At 41.4% G+C, this 19995-nt stretch overlaps 1 protein-coding gene across 2 annotated transcripts in view; it reads left to right on the top strand.

Annotated features, from left to right (window-relative positions):
* tsc22d3 (TSC22 domain family, member 3) overlaps positions 1-7569 on the top strand; it is a 37362-nt gene extending 29793 nt beyond the window's left edge. The window contains exons 1-3 of one of the 2 annotated variants that reach the window (XM_073486594.1): positions 4074-4510; positions 5196-5247; positions 5829-7569. In XM_073486594.1, the coding sequence (XP_073342695.1) occupies positions 4131-4510; positions 5196-5247; positions 5829-6083 (687 nt within the window). In that variant the 5' untranslated portion in view covers positions 4074-4130 and the 3' untranslated portion in view covers positions 6084-7569. Of the gene's footprint in view, positions 1-4073; positions 4511-5195; positions 5248-5828 lie in introns of those variants that run through there. The other variant, XM_073486595.1, reaches the window with a different exon arrangement.
* Positions 7570-19995: the final 12426 nt, after the last annotated feature.

Here is a 19995-nt window from a genome sequence, read left to right as displayed (position 1 = left end):
TTGGATGCAGTGTTTGTCATGTAATAGCTTTGATTATAGTTCATGTGTATGGCCACACTAAGAGAAGCAGTACTGTGAACTTTCATAATTTTCAGTCTTTGCCAAGTAGAGAACAAAACAGACCAAGAAATGAAGAAACAATTCTCTAGATCCAATGTGTTAAAAGTCATGTTACGTCATAGTAACACATCATTTTTCTGATGTAAACCTTCAAGATTATGATGTCGAAAGTCATCTTTTATCCAATTTCCACTAATGATGAATTCATCAAACAGATAAGTACATTGTTGCGCGCACAGTGTCGAAGGCAGGCGAAGTGATGTCTCTACCCGCCCGTGGATAACAATGTCAGCCCTGTCATCATCTTGTGCATGCACTGCATGTTTGATGTAGCCTGTCACATAAAGTAATATTACATGCAATCCAAGGGCAGAAATTGACATCCTGTTAAATTTATTGAAAAACCTCATGAGCGAGACCAAGGCCATATGTCTTGTTTCTATTCATGGCTCAGGAGACTCATAGGTGATGTGATAATGATGACTGCCGCTGGGTGTCCTGGTGTATGCAGAGTGTTCAGTATTCATTGGTTGTAACCAGTCGTGTTGCCCACACTGACAGCTTCCTCTGAGACAGCCTCTGGCTGCAGCCCATGGCAGGGCTGTGTGTTCTCAGTCCACACTCTCACACACGCCATGCATTCCTAATTGTGTGAGTGCGGATGGGAAACAGCAAAAAGAAGAGAAAAGGCCTCTTTCTGACCCAGAGGTTATCTCAAATGAGTTGTTTTTATTTCGCTGTGGACTTCTTCGTCTTCTTATTGGGCTGTATTGTGTACATCTTGAATTCTGCGCATCAAAACCACAGAATAACAAAAGGATGTTGGCGGCGTGTCTCGACCTCATTCTATTCTTCAGCCATTGGTGCAGATGAATCACAGAATTATATAACGCGGTTGGCTCTTGCACAAGGGACATCTGATGGAAACCGTGGCCCATCGCCTAGCTTTAGAGTGACTCACTGGATTTGGCAAACGCCAAACATGGTCAGGCAATAAGAGTTCCTGAGAAATATGGGGGACATCATGACTTTAAAAAAGCAGCATGCAGTGGGTCAACGCCTGTGGCACTTAAACTGTTTGGATCCATTTTTAACTACAGTTGCCTTTTTTTGTGTGTATTTCACTAAGATTTGTGTTTAAGCAGTCATTCAACTGTGATTAAAGCAGGCAACTCATGAAGGTCATAGGCATCCTATTTTTCACTGTCCTCTTCTTACTGCATGTGGCTCATTAGGTGTATTTAGCTTGAGCCCAGCACGGCGGCCCCCCGCTGTTTGTAGTTTCTATCTGTGCATCTGAGCCGAGCCACAGGCAATCGCTGTGACTCGCCCCTCCTAAATGGGACCGCTATCACAGCGGGGCAAGGTAATTCACCAGCCCCTCATCACCAGAACAGGGCCTGATATTAAACCTGGCAGCTGTACGGTCACAGCACGAAATCTGAGACGACAGCCACTATGGGCCCTAATACCCAGTCAGTGTGCTTTCTGCTTAGCCCTGTTAGGCCTACAGAAAGTCAGCCTTTCCACTTTAATTGTGTTGTTATGTAACAGAAGTCCTTTTTCTCCAAAAAACGTGGCCGACCTTAGTTTACTGTGCAAAGATCAGAACGTTGAGGGCCCTATACGCAAGTTTTCTTTTCCTGTGCAGTGCGATCTTTCAGGAGAAAAACCAAGGCGCTCTTTTTCCAAACATTATTCATACTAATTTACAGTGCACAATATGGATATCATGGGATATATATGAACCAAATGCAATGGCTTCTAGTGCCGGACCCACTCAGGAGAGAATTTCCATAAAAGTTATCATGACTAGCTGGTAATGCTCAAACAAGGCGTTGGTGTTTTGGAAGGAAAATTACGATGCAAAAGAGGCTCGCTAATAGAAATTTAATTGGCTTATAGTCAGTATTGAATCAGATAATTGCAACAACAAAAGGGAACATAATGTGACAGCTGAGAGGCGCTGAGCAATTACAATAGCGCTATTAAAACCTGCACGGGCGCCTCAGTGAAAACAAGGTCTGTTGCTCAATAACAGCCGCAGTCAGTGCAGAAAATGCTGCGTGTGGGGGGAGAAAACATAAAGATAACAGCAAGTATGTTTTTGTTCTCTGTAGACTGTGGTCGGCTCCTACCACAAACTGTTTACTACACTTTTGCAGGAGCCTCGGTCACACGTTGTAAAGAGTAAGTTCAAAAGACCATCTGAAGTGCAAGAGGTGATACGCCAGAGAACAGTGCTTTCAGCTCTTGGCCCATGCCCTTCCAATGAGCGGATATGAGACAGTCTGCGTTGCCTTAAAATATCTTTGCTCTTATTAAGTCCACACACGAGGGTGAACTTCAAAACTAAAGAGAAGAAGAAAATAAAGAAAGCAAGAATGGCATGTGAGCTGTGTTAAATGAATATAAATAATTCATAATGTGTTAGAGTAGTTTATAGAATAGAATAGATATACTTTATTGATCCCAAGCTGGGAAATTAAGGTAAGGTTTAAACATGAGGTTTAAACATGAATGTGAGTGTCCTTGAGAATTTTCCATATGTTTCCCAAGCGGGAAAAACAACCTGGAATCATTGATCTATGGATCCAGGAAGAAGTGCAGGGAAAATTCCATAGTAAACATTGTGTCCGTGAACAAAGCCATGGCCATAAATAATGTCCCTGTGGGCCGGTGTATTCTACAGTTTCACCACTAGAGGCCGATAGAGTTCAGACATAGACTGAGGGGAAATTTACCGGGAGTGAAGATGGAAAAATACATTTGTGCAGAGTAGATATGCACATGTGCAAATAGTACAGGACATGCAGTTAAACAGCAAACTGTAACAAACAATAATTAAGTGATGGGAACAAAATGTTATTGACATGAAAACTTCAGGGAGAGTTTGTGGAATTATTGAACTTTGAGTCCTGAAAGTTTACACTCGGCATATAATTTAATTTAGGCTTTATACATTCAACGAAACAGGAACACGAAAACCAGTCTTAATAAACAAGTTCAGTGATTCACGTGAAAATCAGATGACACAGATCCTCACGACATGCGACCTTTCTGTGGCCAAATCGAGTTTGTTTTTTTTGTTTTTGTTTTTTTTTATTGATGAGCAACACGAGTGACTTGTCTGTGCAGGCCTCCGATTGTTCAGTTGGTTGTTGTGATGTAGAGACTGTTGCAATGAGTGCGGATTTCGGTCTGTGGGTTAACTGCAGAAGGCAGCAGCAGCAGCAGAGAAGTTCAGGAGGAGGGCAGACGAAGCGCCGCGTTCAAGCGCTTCTAATAAAATCGTTTTTTTCGTCTCGCGCTTTTTGTTTACTACTAATGAACTATAATGCGAGCAAAACATTCCCAGTTTTTGCTGACTTTTGTTTTGTTTTGTAAATTATTTTTTTGATTAGATCCATCATTCTGACTGTAACAATCACATGATAACAATCAGAAATCAGTGCGAAAGTCTTTCATGCCATCAAAAAAAGATGGGATTACTTCCCGATAGCCCATCTAAAACCCTCAAAACGTTTATTTTAATGCTAATTAAAGTACATTTAAATGCATTTATTTACATCAGTGACAAAAGGTTCTGAGATTACATTTAAATCCTAGTGAAAGTAGCCTAAAATGTCATTATCAAGCAGTAGTGTCATTCATTCTTCAAAATGCATGAATCTAGTATGAGGCATTTTGTAATGTAGTTGTGGTTTGCACACTCTATTGCGTCATATTTAACGGCTTATCTTGTACTCTGCACAATCGCATCAAAACACAGGAGGGAACAAACGACAACAACAACAACAACACCAACAACATCCCTCTGAGTAAATCTAGGTGCTGTATCTGAGCAGTAGTGTAAGTCTTGCAAAACTAAAGCCAGCCTGCAGAACAACTGAGTGCGTGACCAAGTTTGACATGTACCCTTCATGTGTATTATGTAAAAAAAAAAAAAAAAAACACATCGAAGTGTTTTTGATCAAAATCTCGCACGGTCCATATCCAAAAACCGGTTTCTTTCCAGATGTACCAGAACGCAGCACAAAATCTGACCCGCCGACTCATTTGACTAATGTATGCGCGCGTCAGATGACGTCAGGAGGCAAGCCATTCAAATAGCGGCCAGTGGCAGAAATAGCATCAGACAGTCGCTTGTAAAAACCGGCGAAGCTCAAACATCGACACAGCACCTCAGCAGCAGCAGCGGCAGCAGCAGCAGCGAGTCAGTGCATCGTTACTTAAGGACCAAACAAATCCGGATACTCAGTCAGCTGAACCACCCGGTCGCAAACGTGGCGAGAAACATAATCCAAACGAGTCTGGTACTCAACATGAGCACGGAGATGTTCGCGAAAACACCCATGGAGGTGGCCGTCTACCAGTTGCATAACTTCTCCATCTCTTTCTTCTCCTCGCTACTCGGAGGAGATGTCGTTTCGGTCAAACTTGACAACAGGTAAATATCCGACACAGAAATGGCACATTTGAAGTATACATTTCGACAATGTTGCGTTTTTTTTTTGGTCGGTCGTAAACCGAAGCACGAGCCTCGTCTACTTCTAATGCAGGCCTTCACACAACCTGACTGTATCTATATAAACGCTTTATCGGCTCAGAGTGTTTTCTTTTCAATTAGTCTTTATTTAATTAATGTGCATTTATTTTGAAAATTTGCGAATTGCGAACTAAAATAAATGGTCACCTACTCTTCAGTATTACAAAATAAAAGCACATTTAAAAATGCATCATGCTCGTAGTAATTACCAAAATCTAGCCAAAGGCTGTGTACCCAGCTGTGTTTCTTTTTCTCTCTGCTGTTGTCGTTTATTTGGACTTTGAGCACATATCTGAGCTGCTCTGCCACTTCCTCGTACACTCTGTACTCATGAAACCACAGGCTACATAACAGCCTATCCTACACTCAGAGCAATCAACTGGATTTTACTTGTAAAAAAAACAAACCAGATAACAGCAGAGTGAACAGTTTTCCTTTCTGTTGTGCAAGCTTTCTGTTTCATTGTCCTGAACCGACGAATCCAGGAAGCCCTGAAGTGTTAGATGTGGTCATAGTCTGGGACTGAGTTGACTGTGAAGTCTGTGAACTGTTAATTTACGGCCTGTTTTTCCCTCTCTTCCTGCAGTGCCTCTGGTGCTAGCGTTGTGGCCATCGACAACAAGATCGAACAGGCGATGGTAAGCTGAGAAAACAAACACCTGACACAGACATGGACATAGTTTGCACCATAGAGATACAGCTTGCAATTTACAGTACACATTTTGCATTTAACTATGACCTGATGAGGCTATTCAAAGCAAGTTATAATGGCTTACCAGTAGATCCACATTGGCTCTGACTTGCATCAACCTGCAAGCTTTCAGATGGTCTCTTTTACCTTAAGAGTTTGCCCTGAAAGAAACATCATAACCCACTGATCTCCCCCAAAATGCAGTTTTCCCAATGCATTCTGCACAAAACCAGCTCTCTATGAATGCTCTGGGAAGTCCCTGTTATGTTAAGGCAGCGCAGGCCAGTGCATGCTTTATTAATGTGACAATGTAGAGAACAAGTGCAAGAGGATGGCAGGAAGTCCATAAAGCAGCGGCTGATAACGTTTTTGCCACACAGAATTATTTAAAACACCCTTGAGTCAAACTTGTAAAATGTATACCCCGATGGCAAAATTCACAACAGCCTGAGTCTGAACATTTCTGTTTTGTTTTGTTTTGTTTTTTTTCATCAAAACTGATCCATCTCTTCTCCTTTCTCATGACAGGACCTTGTCAAGAACCACCTGATGTACGCAGTTCGTGAGGAGGTGGAGATCCTCAAGGAGCAGATCAAAGAGCTGGCGGAGAAGAACAACCAGCTCGAGAGGGAGAACTACCTGCTGAAGAACCTGGCCAGTCCGGAGCAGCTGGAGAAGTTCCAGTCCCGCATCCCTACGGACGTGCTGTTGGACAATCAGAGCGGCCAGGTGACCCCAGACCAGCAGCAGACCTTCATCCACAGCACTGGCTCTGCTGTGTAAGTGGCTCTGCCTTGGGGCGGGCAGAGCCACTGTCTCCTAACAGTAATGGACCTCCATTTTGAATGAAGTGTTACAAAATCGCAGTCGCCGAGAACCCCTTCGAAACTTCAACGAAGGTGAAGCATCGGGGCTGTAAATGATCGATGGGACACAAAAGAACTGTTGACTCTGATAAGCACAAACCAGAACTTGAGACGCTCTGACCTGTGCGGTGTCAGGCCCGTCCTCTGATACCGTCCAACTCTTTGTCGTAGTCTCCGTGTAGACAAAAGCGCTGAGAAATATAGAGAGCGGCTGACTAGACACCGATGAGCGCTTGCTTTCAGACAGTTGGGGGGGCTTTCCCTGCCTAGCCGAACCCTTCCAACAAAACACCCTTTGCTCCAGAGATGGGTGTGAGGAGGTGTCGACCGGGCTGGCCCTGCAGGCGCTAACCTGGAAAGTGTGTGTGTGTGTGGGGGGGGGGCGGGGGCGGGTTGCTCCCTGCTCACCCAGGGGAGGCCTATCCGAGACGGTCCTCCATGTCTCAACAAGAAGAGCCCCATCATGTGGATTTGTCCGATCTCAAAGTACAAGTTTCAAGGACTCTCCCAGCCGCACATTTCAGCCACATATCGAGGACTTTCCTGTACCTACAATGTATTGCTCACGTGTTCATGTACATTTAAGCATAACAAGAATAATCAACAGGATAAGCTAAAAGGCAACAGAGGTGGAGGTAAACGCAGCGTAGCCTACTAGAGCTGGTGGATCGCTGTAGTAGACTGATGTAATAGTAATCTTGTATTTTCTGCAGATGGGGCTTGCTGCTTATGGGGGAAGTTAATCCTGCTATATCTCCTGTTTTTTGTTTATGATTCTGAACAAAAATCAGTTTGTAAAATAGGAGTATTGTACAGTGGTCTTAAAAGAGTCTGTTTTGTAATCTGTTGTGGGGGGGGGGGGGCGGACATATCTGCCCACCTTGTTTGCCTAGCTCCTCACAGTAAACTACAATGTACATAAGAGTTGTAACATCCTGAAGCGGTGGAGATGGCGAGCAAAGCAAGACGGCGGCATTTTCGTCGCTGCAGATGCACTCCTGATTTTTTTTTTTAGCAGCGTCGTCCAGTATCTGGTCCAGTTCTTGCTCAAGATGCCAACTTGAAAACGATGGCATGACACCAGTGCCTGTCCGTAGTAAGGAGGAAAACATTTCCTCCCACTGTGCTCTGTTGTTGTTGTTGTTGTTGTTGTTTGTTTTCTAGCTACCAAAGACTTTGCCTTTTTGTTTTTGTTTTTTTTTGTTTTTTACTGACACAACAACAGAAGCCGAGCAAACCAGGACCATGTGTAACAGTTCACAGGGAGAAGCTAGTGCTAAAGTTTCTATGTGTTTTTGTAAAGATAACGGTATTGTTGCTGTAAAGTATCCTGGAAACAAGTTGTTCACTATGGTGTTTGGATACGACTGCACATTTGCAATAAACCTTATGTTTACATAATACGACACGCTGACACACTGTCTTTTGTTCACTTTCTCCCACGTGTTCCATTTGTTATTTGACACTATCACAGACTTAAATCTAACACTGACTATGTTCACATGCACACTAGTTATCCATTATTATTGAGAACATGACTGTATTCTGTGTTTAATATGGGTCACGTAAACAGACTCATTAAGACATGGCATATACTGATATTTGGGTGTTAGGAGCATTCTTTGGACATGTATGCGTACGTGTGTCAGTCAGGGGTTTTACCACAGTTTGCAACACACATCCTCTTTCTGTTTATGATCAGCTCTGTGTGTCGCCGAGGCAACAGTTTGCAAGGCTGGGGTAGAGATGCATGCACAAAAGAAAAGCCCGCTTTTCTAATCAGAAAGGGAAATACGCTAATTTTGAAAGACTTAAAAACCAACGGCAACCTTCAATTAAGTGGTTGACCAAATGAAAGAGCCTCCCTCTTTCATCGTCCATATAATATGCACAGATGCATGTAAACAGGAATATTTATGGAATAGTCATTTTAATTTGCCCTGTAAACAGCTTAGTAGGAATGTGGTATTGTTTGGAATATTATGGAAATACAACATTTATTTTTTACAGCGGGTGTTCTGAATGCTAGGTGTAGCCATATCTAATGCCTTATGCACTGTAATACACTGTAGTAATAGGGGAACACTAACATTAGACTTCTCCCTCATGGGAGTGTTTTGGAGGTTGCATATTCTCGGCAATGGAGAAATTTATTCACTAGAAATCCAGTCATCGCAGACAGATGAAATGCTGTAAAACCACCAAGGATGATTTCATTTTCTGCCGCTGGAAAGCAGTCCAAGACTCCTCATTTGAATTTCAGAGAAAACAACACATCGCCTGTTCACAAAACTAACCTCGCATTCTCGGAATTTGGAGCCGCTCCACCACAACATCTTTGAGAATACGCTGGTGTCTGTTGATCGCCGGACGCCTTGTTTTGTGTTTACAAGGTCAGTCTGACGAGCAGCATGTGATCTGTAAAATTCAACGCAATGTTGCAGCGAGCCACGAGGCTCCTACGTCAGACAGAGGGGCTTTATAATTCAGCACGATGGCTCCTCACGCACTGAGAATCAATATTAGTAGCAACACAAATGTTTTCCTTTTTTTTCCCCCAAAGTCAAAAACAGTGCGACCACTAATGATAGTGAAGTAATAATAGCTGGTTGCCAGTGGAATTGGAATCTGTAAAAAAAAAAAACAGTTTGTCCTAGTAGCATTTTCCTTCAGACGGATTGGCAGCCAGTCAGCGCAGCCAGTGTGTAACTAGATATGTTGTGGCTTCCCTGCTGCGTAGAGCAGGCTCTCATCCATCCACCGCTCAGAGCAGAGAAACTCAGCTCGGGCCCAGAATCACCACCACAGATCAAAAAGCACCAGAGTAAACACAGAGTCTTCCCCGTTGCTCACTTTTTACACATGAAACTGCAGCCTCTGTTCAAAACAACCGAGCCTATGCGAATGGTGTGGTGGCGGTCCTGATCAATACGGGCTGCTCTGCGATGTGTTCTGCTATTGATTAGTGTCAGGCGGCGGGATGTGCCGCGTATTGACTGAGGAGGAAGTTTGTTTAATGTAGCAAAGAGAAGAGGGACAGCCGTTGATTGGCTCTTTTGCACGACATAATTAGAGTCAGACTCCGCTTCCTAACCTGATACCTGAAGACCTCGTGCATGCCAGTGCAGTTTAATCATACTGTGCTAATGGCTAATGCATCCTCTTAAGCGGAAAAATTCATCTGGCTGTACAGCTAGTGTGCATGCCACAGGCTCAAAAAAAAAAAGTCTGAAGACAATTAGAACTATTTTTGCTTAACACGGATTCTGGCTTTCTGTTTTGGGAGTGTTAAGTAACAGTGTATCCTAGAATGATCTTAGTGCTTGTGGCTTTTTATTGAAACCGATTTACCATAAAAAATCTTCGGTCATGGTTTGCATCTGAAGCCCAATCAGGAAATAGTTCTCTATGCCAACACCATGTTTCCTGTTTAGAGTTTTCCTTTGGCTTTGGCTTGTTTTTTTTGTTCATCTGCTCCCTTCAATTACCTCTACAGTGTCCATGACTCGGTTGTACTATTCTTACCTCCTTGTAACACATCTGTGCAGATGTAAAAAAGTGTCTGAGTGGAGTTATCCATTTCAACACTCCTAACCAAGATGTTCTAATTCGCATAACCCCATTTTAACCGGCATGTTTACTCTTTTACAATCATTTATCAAACATTGATCTCACTCCCTCAGTTAAAAGCTCACTAGCGGATGTGCAGGACATGTTCACCTACATTCATTCATTTGTTAATGACTGAAGACTTGCGCCCACTTCTGGCTTCCCGCCGGATTTCGATGAAGTCGAAAACGCAGAAGATCCGAGTCAAAGAGTCAGTGATTCCACATAACTTCTCCTAAAGTACAGTTAAATATTAAAAGTTTGGGAAGAGCCTTGGGTGTGGAATTAAGCTTTAGACGGGAGCTTGCTTGAAACCAAGCAGGCAGGAGGAGAGTTTGTGTTGGATTACTAGTGTTATGCAATGAAAAAAAAAAAAAAAGAACATCTGTTTCGGATGGAAATTCAGGGGTTGTGCTGGGATAAGTCAGCCCTGCCTCAGTGTGGTTGAGTTCGCATGCAGGGGAATAATTTGGGCTGACTGCTTTTCATGCAGACATATACAACTTGTGTGTCCTCTGAATGTCAGCAATCCATCTTGTCAAACATTAAAGCCCGAGCTGCATGAAACAAATGTCAGACTTTAGCTGTATGTCACACTGTTAGACGGTGTCGTGCACATTTCCTGTAATGTGAACAGGGAGTTGCTTTGCTTTTTTCCAATGAGCGGTTGCTAATTGTTGGTGATAGATGGTTACATAAGATGAAAAATGTGCCACAGTTGCTCTCTCATTTAAGAAAACTGTTTATAGCTTTACGCCACTTAAAAGCATGACTTCATTGATATCTTCCCTCACACCACTTATGCCATGTGTCGACAGGGCAATGTGACCTCGTTAATGTGGACCTCTAAAGGAGAGATTCAGAGAGCAAAAAACAAGACACAAGTTCAGGTCGGTTACAACCTGTCTCAGCCCGAGTGGTTTATTGCTGCCCTAGTGCACTATTGATAATGTGTAACTCTTTATGTATTTTCAGTTCGTGTCTCCATAACTATCACACAAGTTCTTGGTCGGATTTATTTATTATTGTTGAAAGGTCATTAGTGTGTCAGTTACTGATTTACCTGTCTTGCCTCTGTTAGCTCCTCGGGCAGATGCTGGTTACGCCTCGAATCACACATAATCAAATAAATCCTTAGCTAAGCCTTTGTATATCTAATGTAGCTGCGTTGACTGTCACACATTGCTTTCTATTTTTGCCCACACACTGTACAACATGGTGGACCTCTAAGATGCGGTCAGTGGGTTGACGTGATTGGGTTCTCTTGCAGATATCATCTCGGACACAAACAACTGCCCGTCATGCTCTGTCGACAATATATTTGAACATGCTGAAATGAAATGTTGCAAAATGATTTGTTAAAACGTTTGTTTTGGATTTGAAAGGGCACAACTGACACCCTGTTTGGAAGTTAATAAGGAGTGTTGCTAATGTCATTTTAGAGGTTGAACTGTGTTAATGGGGTCTGTCGGTCAAGGGTTAAGGGTCTGAGGTTTGTCATGTTCCAAAAAACAAGACATTAAATTGAAAATGTTTATGACTCCTGGGGCTGTTGGAGAGCCTGACCTTAAAGGGGCACTATGTAGTTTTGGTGAGGAAATTCAAATTCAGAATTTAATATTTACATTATTAATTAGATAATAAGACAAACTCAGAAATTATTTTTTTTCCGTAACTGAATAAACAAACTGTTCCCAGAGGGAAATAAGGTCACCAGACACCAGAACACTTTATGAAGCTAGAAAGGTGGCAGGGTCCGCCACATATAAACAAAGTAAAACAGTATGGCATTGTGTCAGTTTGTTTATTCACGAACAGAGTTTGTCTATTTAGTTTGTTTAGGCGTAAAAGATCAGTCACTGAAGATCTTTCACCTCTGATTGAAACGTCTTCCCCAAAACAACATAGTGCACCTTTAATCCATTTATTATATCAACTAAATCTATTTTTTGGTAAATTAAAACACAAACAAGCCATTCCTGAAAACAATGCTTTTGTTCTGAACAGTTGATTCCATCACTAACAAATTCTGTGTTGCCATTTTACCACGACCACATGAAAAAAGCATTTTAAATCCAATTTGCTTGTTTTTCCGAAAAACTGAACATAATTGAGCGATATTAAAACAACATGTACAGCTAGCATGCTAGTGGCTTGAGTCTTGCGAGTGATCACTTCGAGAACATCTTGTTTTTCTTCATGATGGTGTCAGCTGTGTTTACATCCCAGCTGATCAAAGCTACTTTAGGAATGCTGCCAGCTTAGGACATCTTATTCATGAAGACAAAAGGTCATGAGCCAACGGTTTCGGATTTACGGTGACTGCCCCGTTCATGGCACCAGTGCACAGCGAGAGCCTGCACATAACTTAAAGCCCTGCAGACCCCTCACCCTAACATGTGACACATGCAGGGTTAAAGGGGAGATGGTTGCATAACCTGCACAATACCTCCTTCACAACAGTGGTCACCAATCACAAGACTTCAAGTCCTCTTTGACTTTGAACATATTGAGACAACAACTGAAAAGAGAACTTCTGTCGTAGCGCTAATTGAATTTAATTAAAAAGTCCGTGATTTTCTATTTACAAAATCTAAAAAGGGGGCTTTGTGGTTTGGTTTTTCGGGTAGCTGAAAATGAAAAACCAATCGAGTGCAAGATTAATTTCTTTTATGGGTGCTGGGTGTGGCCCCTCATATTTCTCAGTTCATTTAAAAGCTCAGAGGGGCCACATTGTTGTTTCGTAAGCATGCCTCTTGATCTATATTTAGCATCTTGTATACGTGACGTAAGCAATAAGAATGCGAGTGAAACAAGCAACTAATGACAGAGGTTTTGTGTGGTTTTTTTGTATATACTAAAGATGAGGGTGGTTGCTGAGACTTCAGTAAAAAGACATACGAAGGCATCAAGGCGGTTTACAGTGTTTATGGAACACTTTACTGCAGCATGTTTATGCTTATATTACTTTTTACCGCAAATATGGGTTCAACAGTTATTAAGTTTTTTCGGGGATTATGCAACTCTCCCTCTTCTATTGTGGTCTTTTTGTGTGACCGTGCCCTTCGTGTGGTAAACATCCCCCATCCTCCGCTCCAGTTTTGGCCCATGCGAAGAGAGTCGTCAGGAAGTTTAAGACATAAACAGGCCAGGAAATGAACCCTAGACAACCTTGGGAATATGTTTGTGTTTTAAAAAGCCCGGAGATGGTTTCCCGTTGGGCCAATCGAATGATAAACAATATTAGCTTGTTAATAACACGATGCATTTTTGACTATAAAGAGATCATAGAAAAACGATCCAAAATTTTGATCCTGGTATGGTAAAAAGACTTTCAAGATATGACAGCATCAATTGAGAAATGTGATACATGTTAATGTGTAGGCTTTAGTGGGATCGCTTCCCTCCTGTGTGAGCCATTCTACCGCCTTGACATCAACACAATGTTCCCAGATCCTTGCCTAGTCTGTTTTTATTACATGCTGTAGGGTGGAGTTGACTGGGTGGCACAGCAGCAAGTTATGTCAGGACCGAGGCACGCATATCGGAATAAGAAAACAGATGATTATAATAAACTTCACACTGCAACTGCTCTATTCATGATCACACAGAGGGCTGGGAAAAACCTTCCTTTGCTGTGACATGCATGGCAGGTAAAACCCAAACAAGCGGGAGCGAAAAAGGCAATTCAATGCAAAATAGCAGGTGTTACAGATGCTGCTGTGACCATGTGTGACATTTACCCTCTTAACACTGTTGGTCGCTTGCCAAAATATGTTTTCGGGGATGAAACTCTTCAAGTTCAATTTCAAGTGTAACTTTACTTGTCCCCCAGGTGGTTTTGCAGCATAGAGTACAACAAACAAACAAACAAACAAACAAACAAGCAGCATAATCAGAATCATGGAGCAGAAAGTATGAATAGCATAGCTTTGCAATCAAAGTACAACTTGTAAAGGTGTTTGAATCAGTGCAAAATGTTCAGTTACACATGTTTGCTTTGCAAGTCAAATTCTTCTTTATTACATGAATTTACGAAACAAAAATAAAAGGTAATAAAAGTGAAGTATTAAGTAGTACCGTACTTGTTTTAAATTGCAATCAGCCTTTTTTATCGCAGACAGTTTGACTTGTCAAGCACAGGTGTTGGGTGTTTTTCCAGAAATGGCAGAGACACAGTACACTGCAGGGCAGTCAGTCCTGACCTTTTGACATTTGGGTTTGTCATAGCAGGAGAAGCACAGGTGCTAATTTGAATTTATGAATTTGAATGTTTACAGCTGTGCTTCTCCCGCTCTGACAAGTCAGATGTCTTCCGTGAAAAAGGCAATTTTAGGAAAAATGTGGGCAACAGTAAACTTTTTTTTTTTAAAAAAGAGTAACTTTGTGATATTTGTTGTTGCTTCTGTGAAGGCTATAGGTGTCCTAGCGGTTTGGTGAGGTGTTTATCCTGAAATGACAAAGATACAATCTTCTGGCATTGCATACATTCTAATGAATGAAATGTAGTAAAGTTTATTGACCTCTTCTAATCTTTTTTTTTTCTAGCAGTTTGATATGTATTTTATGAGGTAATGTACACACTTGTACTGTTATATATTCGTGGTATCCTATGCAACTGTATACATTCTGTATCTTCTGAAGTATTGGGGCATGATCAGCCAGACTTTGTTTTCAATTTTTGGATCTCGTTATCCTTTGTAAATATATGTTTACAGTTTTGCACAGTGGAATGTGTGGATCCTCCACCGATCCGAACCCGATTATTAAAGAAACATCTGTTGGCAGTTAAGCACAGAGCAAATCTGATGAAGCAGCATGAGAAACGCTTAGTTCACTCTGTTGTTTTTAATGTAATTGCTAATAAAAAGGTGTCAATGCAATCCTGGATTGTGCTGGAATATTGTTTTTTGGTCAACAAAACTTTTGAAAGTTTTATTATAGCATGAAAAGAAACAGGTGTAACTAACACCACATAAATGGCTCCATTCCTTCAATTGTCAGTGAGCCATGAACAATACCAGGGCCCTAAAGCTGCCTGAGTGATGTTACTAATTAAACCTGTGCTTTTCCAGCTACGACTTGTCCAATGTTTGCCACATGAAATGTGGTCGATTGAGGAGGATGCTCGCGATGTCAAAATGGCAGCGATTTATTAAATACAGTACCAAAAACGTGCAGGCTAACAAATTATCAGCAGGTTTCCACGAAACATCTTGTTTGCCGGACGTCGTGCACTTCAACTGACTGAGTTTTTGCTGAACAGAATTTACAGTTATAGATAAGATTTCTGTCTCGTGACTGTTTGCGCTCAGTCTGGAACAATAGTGTCTCAGGCTCTAGTGTTTTTAAAAAACACAATCAATCATTGTTCAGTCTGAGACAGGTGGGAGTAGGAGAGTGATTGTTGTCACAGCCACATTTGTCACTTTTTCCTTGTTGGTGCAAGGAAAACAATACGAAATTAATATGTTTTCCAGTGAATTTCTCTAAAGTTTAATAAGAAAACAGCTTTCAGACATCTGCTCAGCGTGTCACATGATCTGCAGGTCCCTTCTCTCCCATGGGTTGACAGCGTCTGAGCAGAGTCCTCTCAGACGGCAGTCTTGTGAGCACTTACAGTTTCCACATTCATTTCTTGGAAACTCACAAGGGACATGTTGCGGACAGAAGCACAGGCTGACTCAGCAGAAGTGTTTTTCCCAGCGCTTTCCAGTTTCTCAACTCATCTTGCTCAAATAAGTTTCAAAACGGGAAATAATAAAAAAGAATGCGTGACCTGCTCCTGTTTGTTGCAGTATCATAGCTGTGTGAGGCAGACAGAAAGCGGCCCAACAGGCTGAGGACGCAGACAGTATCAAAACAAGTCAGCAAGGCGAGTCCGACAGCTGAACTCGAGGTGACTTGCATGTCAAACAGGTGATGCCAAAACCTTACGTAACATCGAGTCTGGCACCTTCTCAAACTATCTTGGAAAAATAAAAGACTTTTACCAATGATCTCATTTATTCGGTCACACGTTTAATTCGATTTCATTTTTTAATTATAGCTAAAACACACATCATATTCCAGTAGTTTCACCAGAGGAATAAAAATAAATCAGTATCTGTTTACACTCTGCCACACGCTGAGTGTTGAAAAAACACAAATGGGAACACATAATTGAATCCTATGACCAAACACATATAATTAAATCTCATAATTGCATGCAGGGCAACAAAGTGAGTTTGAGGTATTCTCAAAGTTCACACCTGTCCAGTCCTGCTTCCATATCGGGAGCCCGCCTCCTTCGAGCTCATTTTGGATGGCAGAACAGCATGTTCTCTGATGGTTTATTGCCTTCCTGCGGTTTTCCGGGGTTGTGAACTTTATGAGGGTTGCTTTACAGCCGTTGAACCTGTCTCCAGCTGTGTGGCGCTATTGTGGATCAGAGAGGATTGTTTGCTAGTGGGCCAAATCTTTATTTTCCTATATTGGCGGTTGAAGCTATTATGTTTTTTTTAAATTACAAGTTAGGCCGCCCCTGTTTTTTTTTTCTTAGCTTACTTTATACCGCTGTTGCGTAACGAGGGCTCGTCCCAGATGCAGCTTCTTTGAGGGATAACTACAAGTCTGTACTTTTATGTAACATTCACCCAACCATCCAAATTAAAAGTTTCTTGATTGTCAGGAACCCGGCCGGTCATCTCTTTACTTTGCACTTCACACTTCAGAAGTCACATTTGAGGAAAACACAATCCTCTTCGTTTTAAATACTGTAAGCTCTTTTGAAATTTTAACAGATATATTTTAATTATTTTTTATTGTAAAATTCTGTTTACAATTTGTTCATTGTGACGGCTGAGCACCAAAATACCAAAGCAAACTTCTTGTATGTGAGAGCCTTCGTAATAGTAATGAAATCTGTTTGTGATTCTGAATGCTGAGTTCTAATCTTATTAAGCAAATCAAATTAAAAACAAATATATCGCTATGAAATACTGGCCTGATGCTGATTAATATGTTAGGTAACGTTTGCATAATTCACATATTCTTATGTAAGATTTTTTCTAATTTCTTTTTCTTTTTAGCCTTTGTATTGACATCATCAACACAACTCAATAATGTCTGATCATCAATCATGGAAGCAGAACATTATGACAGCTGTCTCTTTGTTTCCCCTTTGGGATGAAGCGCTAACTGTATCGTTATGCCTTTAAGCTACTTTTGACATCTCTACTTCTCACTTCTGAATGTGATTTTTAACATTCAATCCCACGAGTGCCGCCACCTCCTACTAATGTGGCGAAGACCAAAGTGAACCTGATATGGTGCGAGACGAATGGTGAGGTGAGTCAGCGTACAAAATGAATTTCATTAGAGACAATGTGCGTTTTGGGAGAAATGTGTCATGGCTTTCATGTAATTGTTATGAAAGTTGGACCTGTAGAGACATGAAGGACATTAATAACACTTAATAAGAATTTTCATTTAGTAATAGTGTCAAACCGTAACACTACCACACATCCATCTACAATTAAATCGGTCTAGTATTCGTAATAATTTAGTCATAGCTTAATGAAGTTTCGAAAAAGTAACAAACTTGCCCTAACTGGAGCTCACAGGTGAAGTCAGTGTGTTTCAGCAGAGCAGTTCACACTTTGCGTTTATTACATAACACGTTTTATTGCCTGCCACACAAATTAACACACATTCTGAAGTGCTCCGAAGTGTAAAAGTTCATGTAAACTGTTTGACTCACACGCAATTAAACTGATATTCTACTGGCAAACACAACACCTGCTTAGCTCCTACTGACACTGAAAATAACATAATTACATCAGTTCATCTGCATACTGAAGGTAGTTCAACTGAAGGTAACGACATCAGAGACACGCAGATGTGCAGTTTTTAAAAAAAAAAAAAATTCTCAGTTGCTGGATTAAAATGTTGGCATTTTATGTTCCCTCAAACCGTAGAATATGTTCAAATTTGTCTATTATGTCTATTATATCTATATACATTTATATCTTTGTAGTATTCTTTGTGTTTTAGTCATAATAACCTACACTTAGCATAATAGAGTTTCGAAAAAGTGATAAACTTGTCCTAACTGGATTTCGTACAGGTAAAGTAAATGTGTTTCAGCAGAGCAGTTCACACTTTTATTACATAACGCATTTTATTGCCCGCCACACACATTAACACACATTCTGAAGAGCAGGTAAGCGTAAAAGATTGTGCAAACACACCTGAGACTATTTGTCTCACACGCTACTTTCGAGCAGTTACACTGATATTTTACTGGCAAACACAAAACCTGCTGAGCGCTTACAGGCACATTGAAAATTACATAATTATGTGAGTTCATAAGGCGAGAACCTCTGCAGTCTAAAGGTCGCTCGGGGATGTGGCGGGGATGATTTGCAGCCCATATTTATTCTGATGATTGGGTTGTTTTTCAGTCATGCTCCATACATGCTGCAATAATCAAATTTTCATCAAAAATAGTCATGAGAGAAAGACCATGAGTATATGTTTTAGTGTTTCTGCATATAAAGCAATTTAAAGAATGTGTTCTATCCAAATACACAAACAAAATGACCTAAAATAATTATAAAGAATTGCATGGCAACTACGGCAAAAATGAACCAGTGCCATTAAAAACCATTCAGCTTTCTAACAGTGAGAACAAGAACAGAAATTATCAGATTCGTCAAAGTAATCTATACCGATATTTATCGCTCCAGAGGTTTAATAGCGATGTGGACTGTGCTATTTATCAGTCATAAACATGTGCATGTCCACAGCCTCTTCGATCCATAAATCATTTGTCATCAAGTGGCGTCGGCGAGCTTTGAGGCTGCGAGGTGTCGATTCTGCAGAGGAGGCACATCATCACACAACATTCCCAGCTGCCCGGGTTCAGGTGACTGACAGCCGGAGAGAAAGAAGGCCAGACAGATAACAACCCGTTAGCGAAGCGGAGTGTGAGATGCTCACAGCGCCAGCGTGATGGGTTTGACAGGTTTCCAGGGAGGAAACTCACGCAAGAAGCACATTTTGTACATACCCCAAATAAAATGAAACGCACACCCCTGCGCTGCAAAACAAAACCTGTCACTGGGTCAAAGATGAGACGAACCTGAAAATCTATTCACACTGAGCTATCAATGTGTGGTGTTGGGGGAATGTACAGAAACGGCAACAATATGTCTGTTATAGCAATAATGTCTATAAGCCCATGGTATTATTAACTCTGCCTGATTTAGTGTCATTGTCTATTTAGGTGATGTTGTGGTCATCCCATACCCTCCCAGTTGAAGGAGTGCAGAACATTGTGATCTAATTCTTGGCATCAGTGGAGCCACAGTTGCAGACGAAAAGGTTAAGAGTATACACATATCTCGGCCTGGATTCAAGTGTGCCGTCCTGCTGTGTCGCCCTGCAGAGATATACGGGAAAGCAGGCGGCAGCAATGGCATGGAAATCAAGGGGAGCACTCAGGCAGTCAGTGAAAATAAACTTTAAAGTGTTTTTCTGCACATGCATTCAACTCAAACGCACCACATGCAAACCGCATATAAGCAAACACAAACAAACAAAACTCTGCTGGGGGACATTCTCTTGGGCACTCACGCTGAGGCTTATGCAACGGAAAGGTCACCGACACACAGCTCGTTTTCTGTGGTGTCAAGGTTTGACCTTCACCTTTGGTCATTAGTCTTGACTGTGAGAAGGAACTCACTCCCCTGCACATGAGAATGTGCAGAAGTATACTGTCTGTCTCATTGAGTAACTAGCTTAACTTTTGTTCCTCTGATTTTAATTGAGATTAAAGCTGAGATGAGAATGAGAATTGAGAATGAGAATGATAATTTCAGTGTCCTCTTACATACTAAATAGAACTGTTCACTTCCCAGAAAAAAAAAGGAAATGCGTCTTTGATAACCTCACAGAACGCTTTAAGACTTCATCCGAAATGTATGAAGGGCGCCAGAATGCGCTTCAAGGAAGACTCACTTATGAAACTAGAACTGCCAAAAAAAAAAAAAAAAAAAAATCCTGAATGGTCTGGCTGTTCAAATGCATATGAAACGCAAACCCACTGACACACACACGTATGCCCTTTAGGCTTTTTGCGAGCGTTACATAAATGTGTAAGATAATTCCCCGCGGCACATTCTTCACACCTTTAGTACACTTGAAGATGCTCCTTATCTTGATGAGGTAGATGTCTC

The sequence above is a fragment of the Pagrus major genome, chromosome 18 (genome assembly GCF_040436345.1).
Source record: "Pagrus major chromosome 18, Pma_NU_1.0".
In the NCBI taxonomy this organism is placed as follows: Eukaryota; Metazoa; Chordata; class Actinopteri; order Spariformes; family Sparidae; genus Pagrus; species Pagrus major.
The sequence above is the reverse complement of the archived record's forward strand: the minus strand, read 5'-3'. Positions and strand labels throughout refer to the sequence as shown.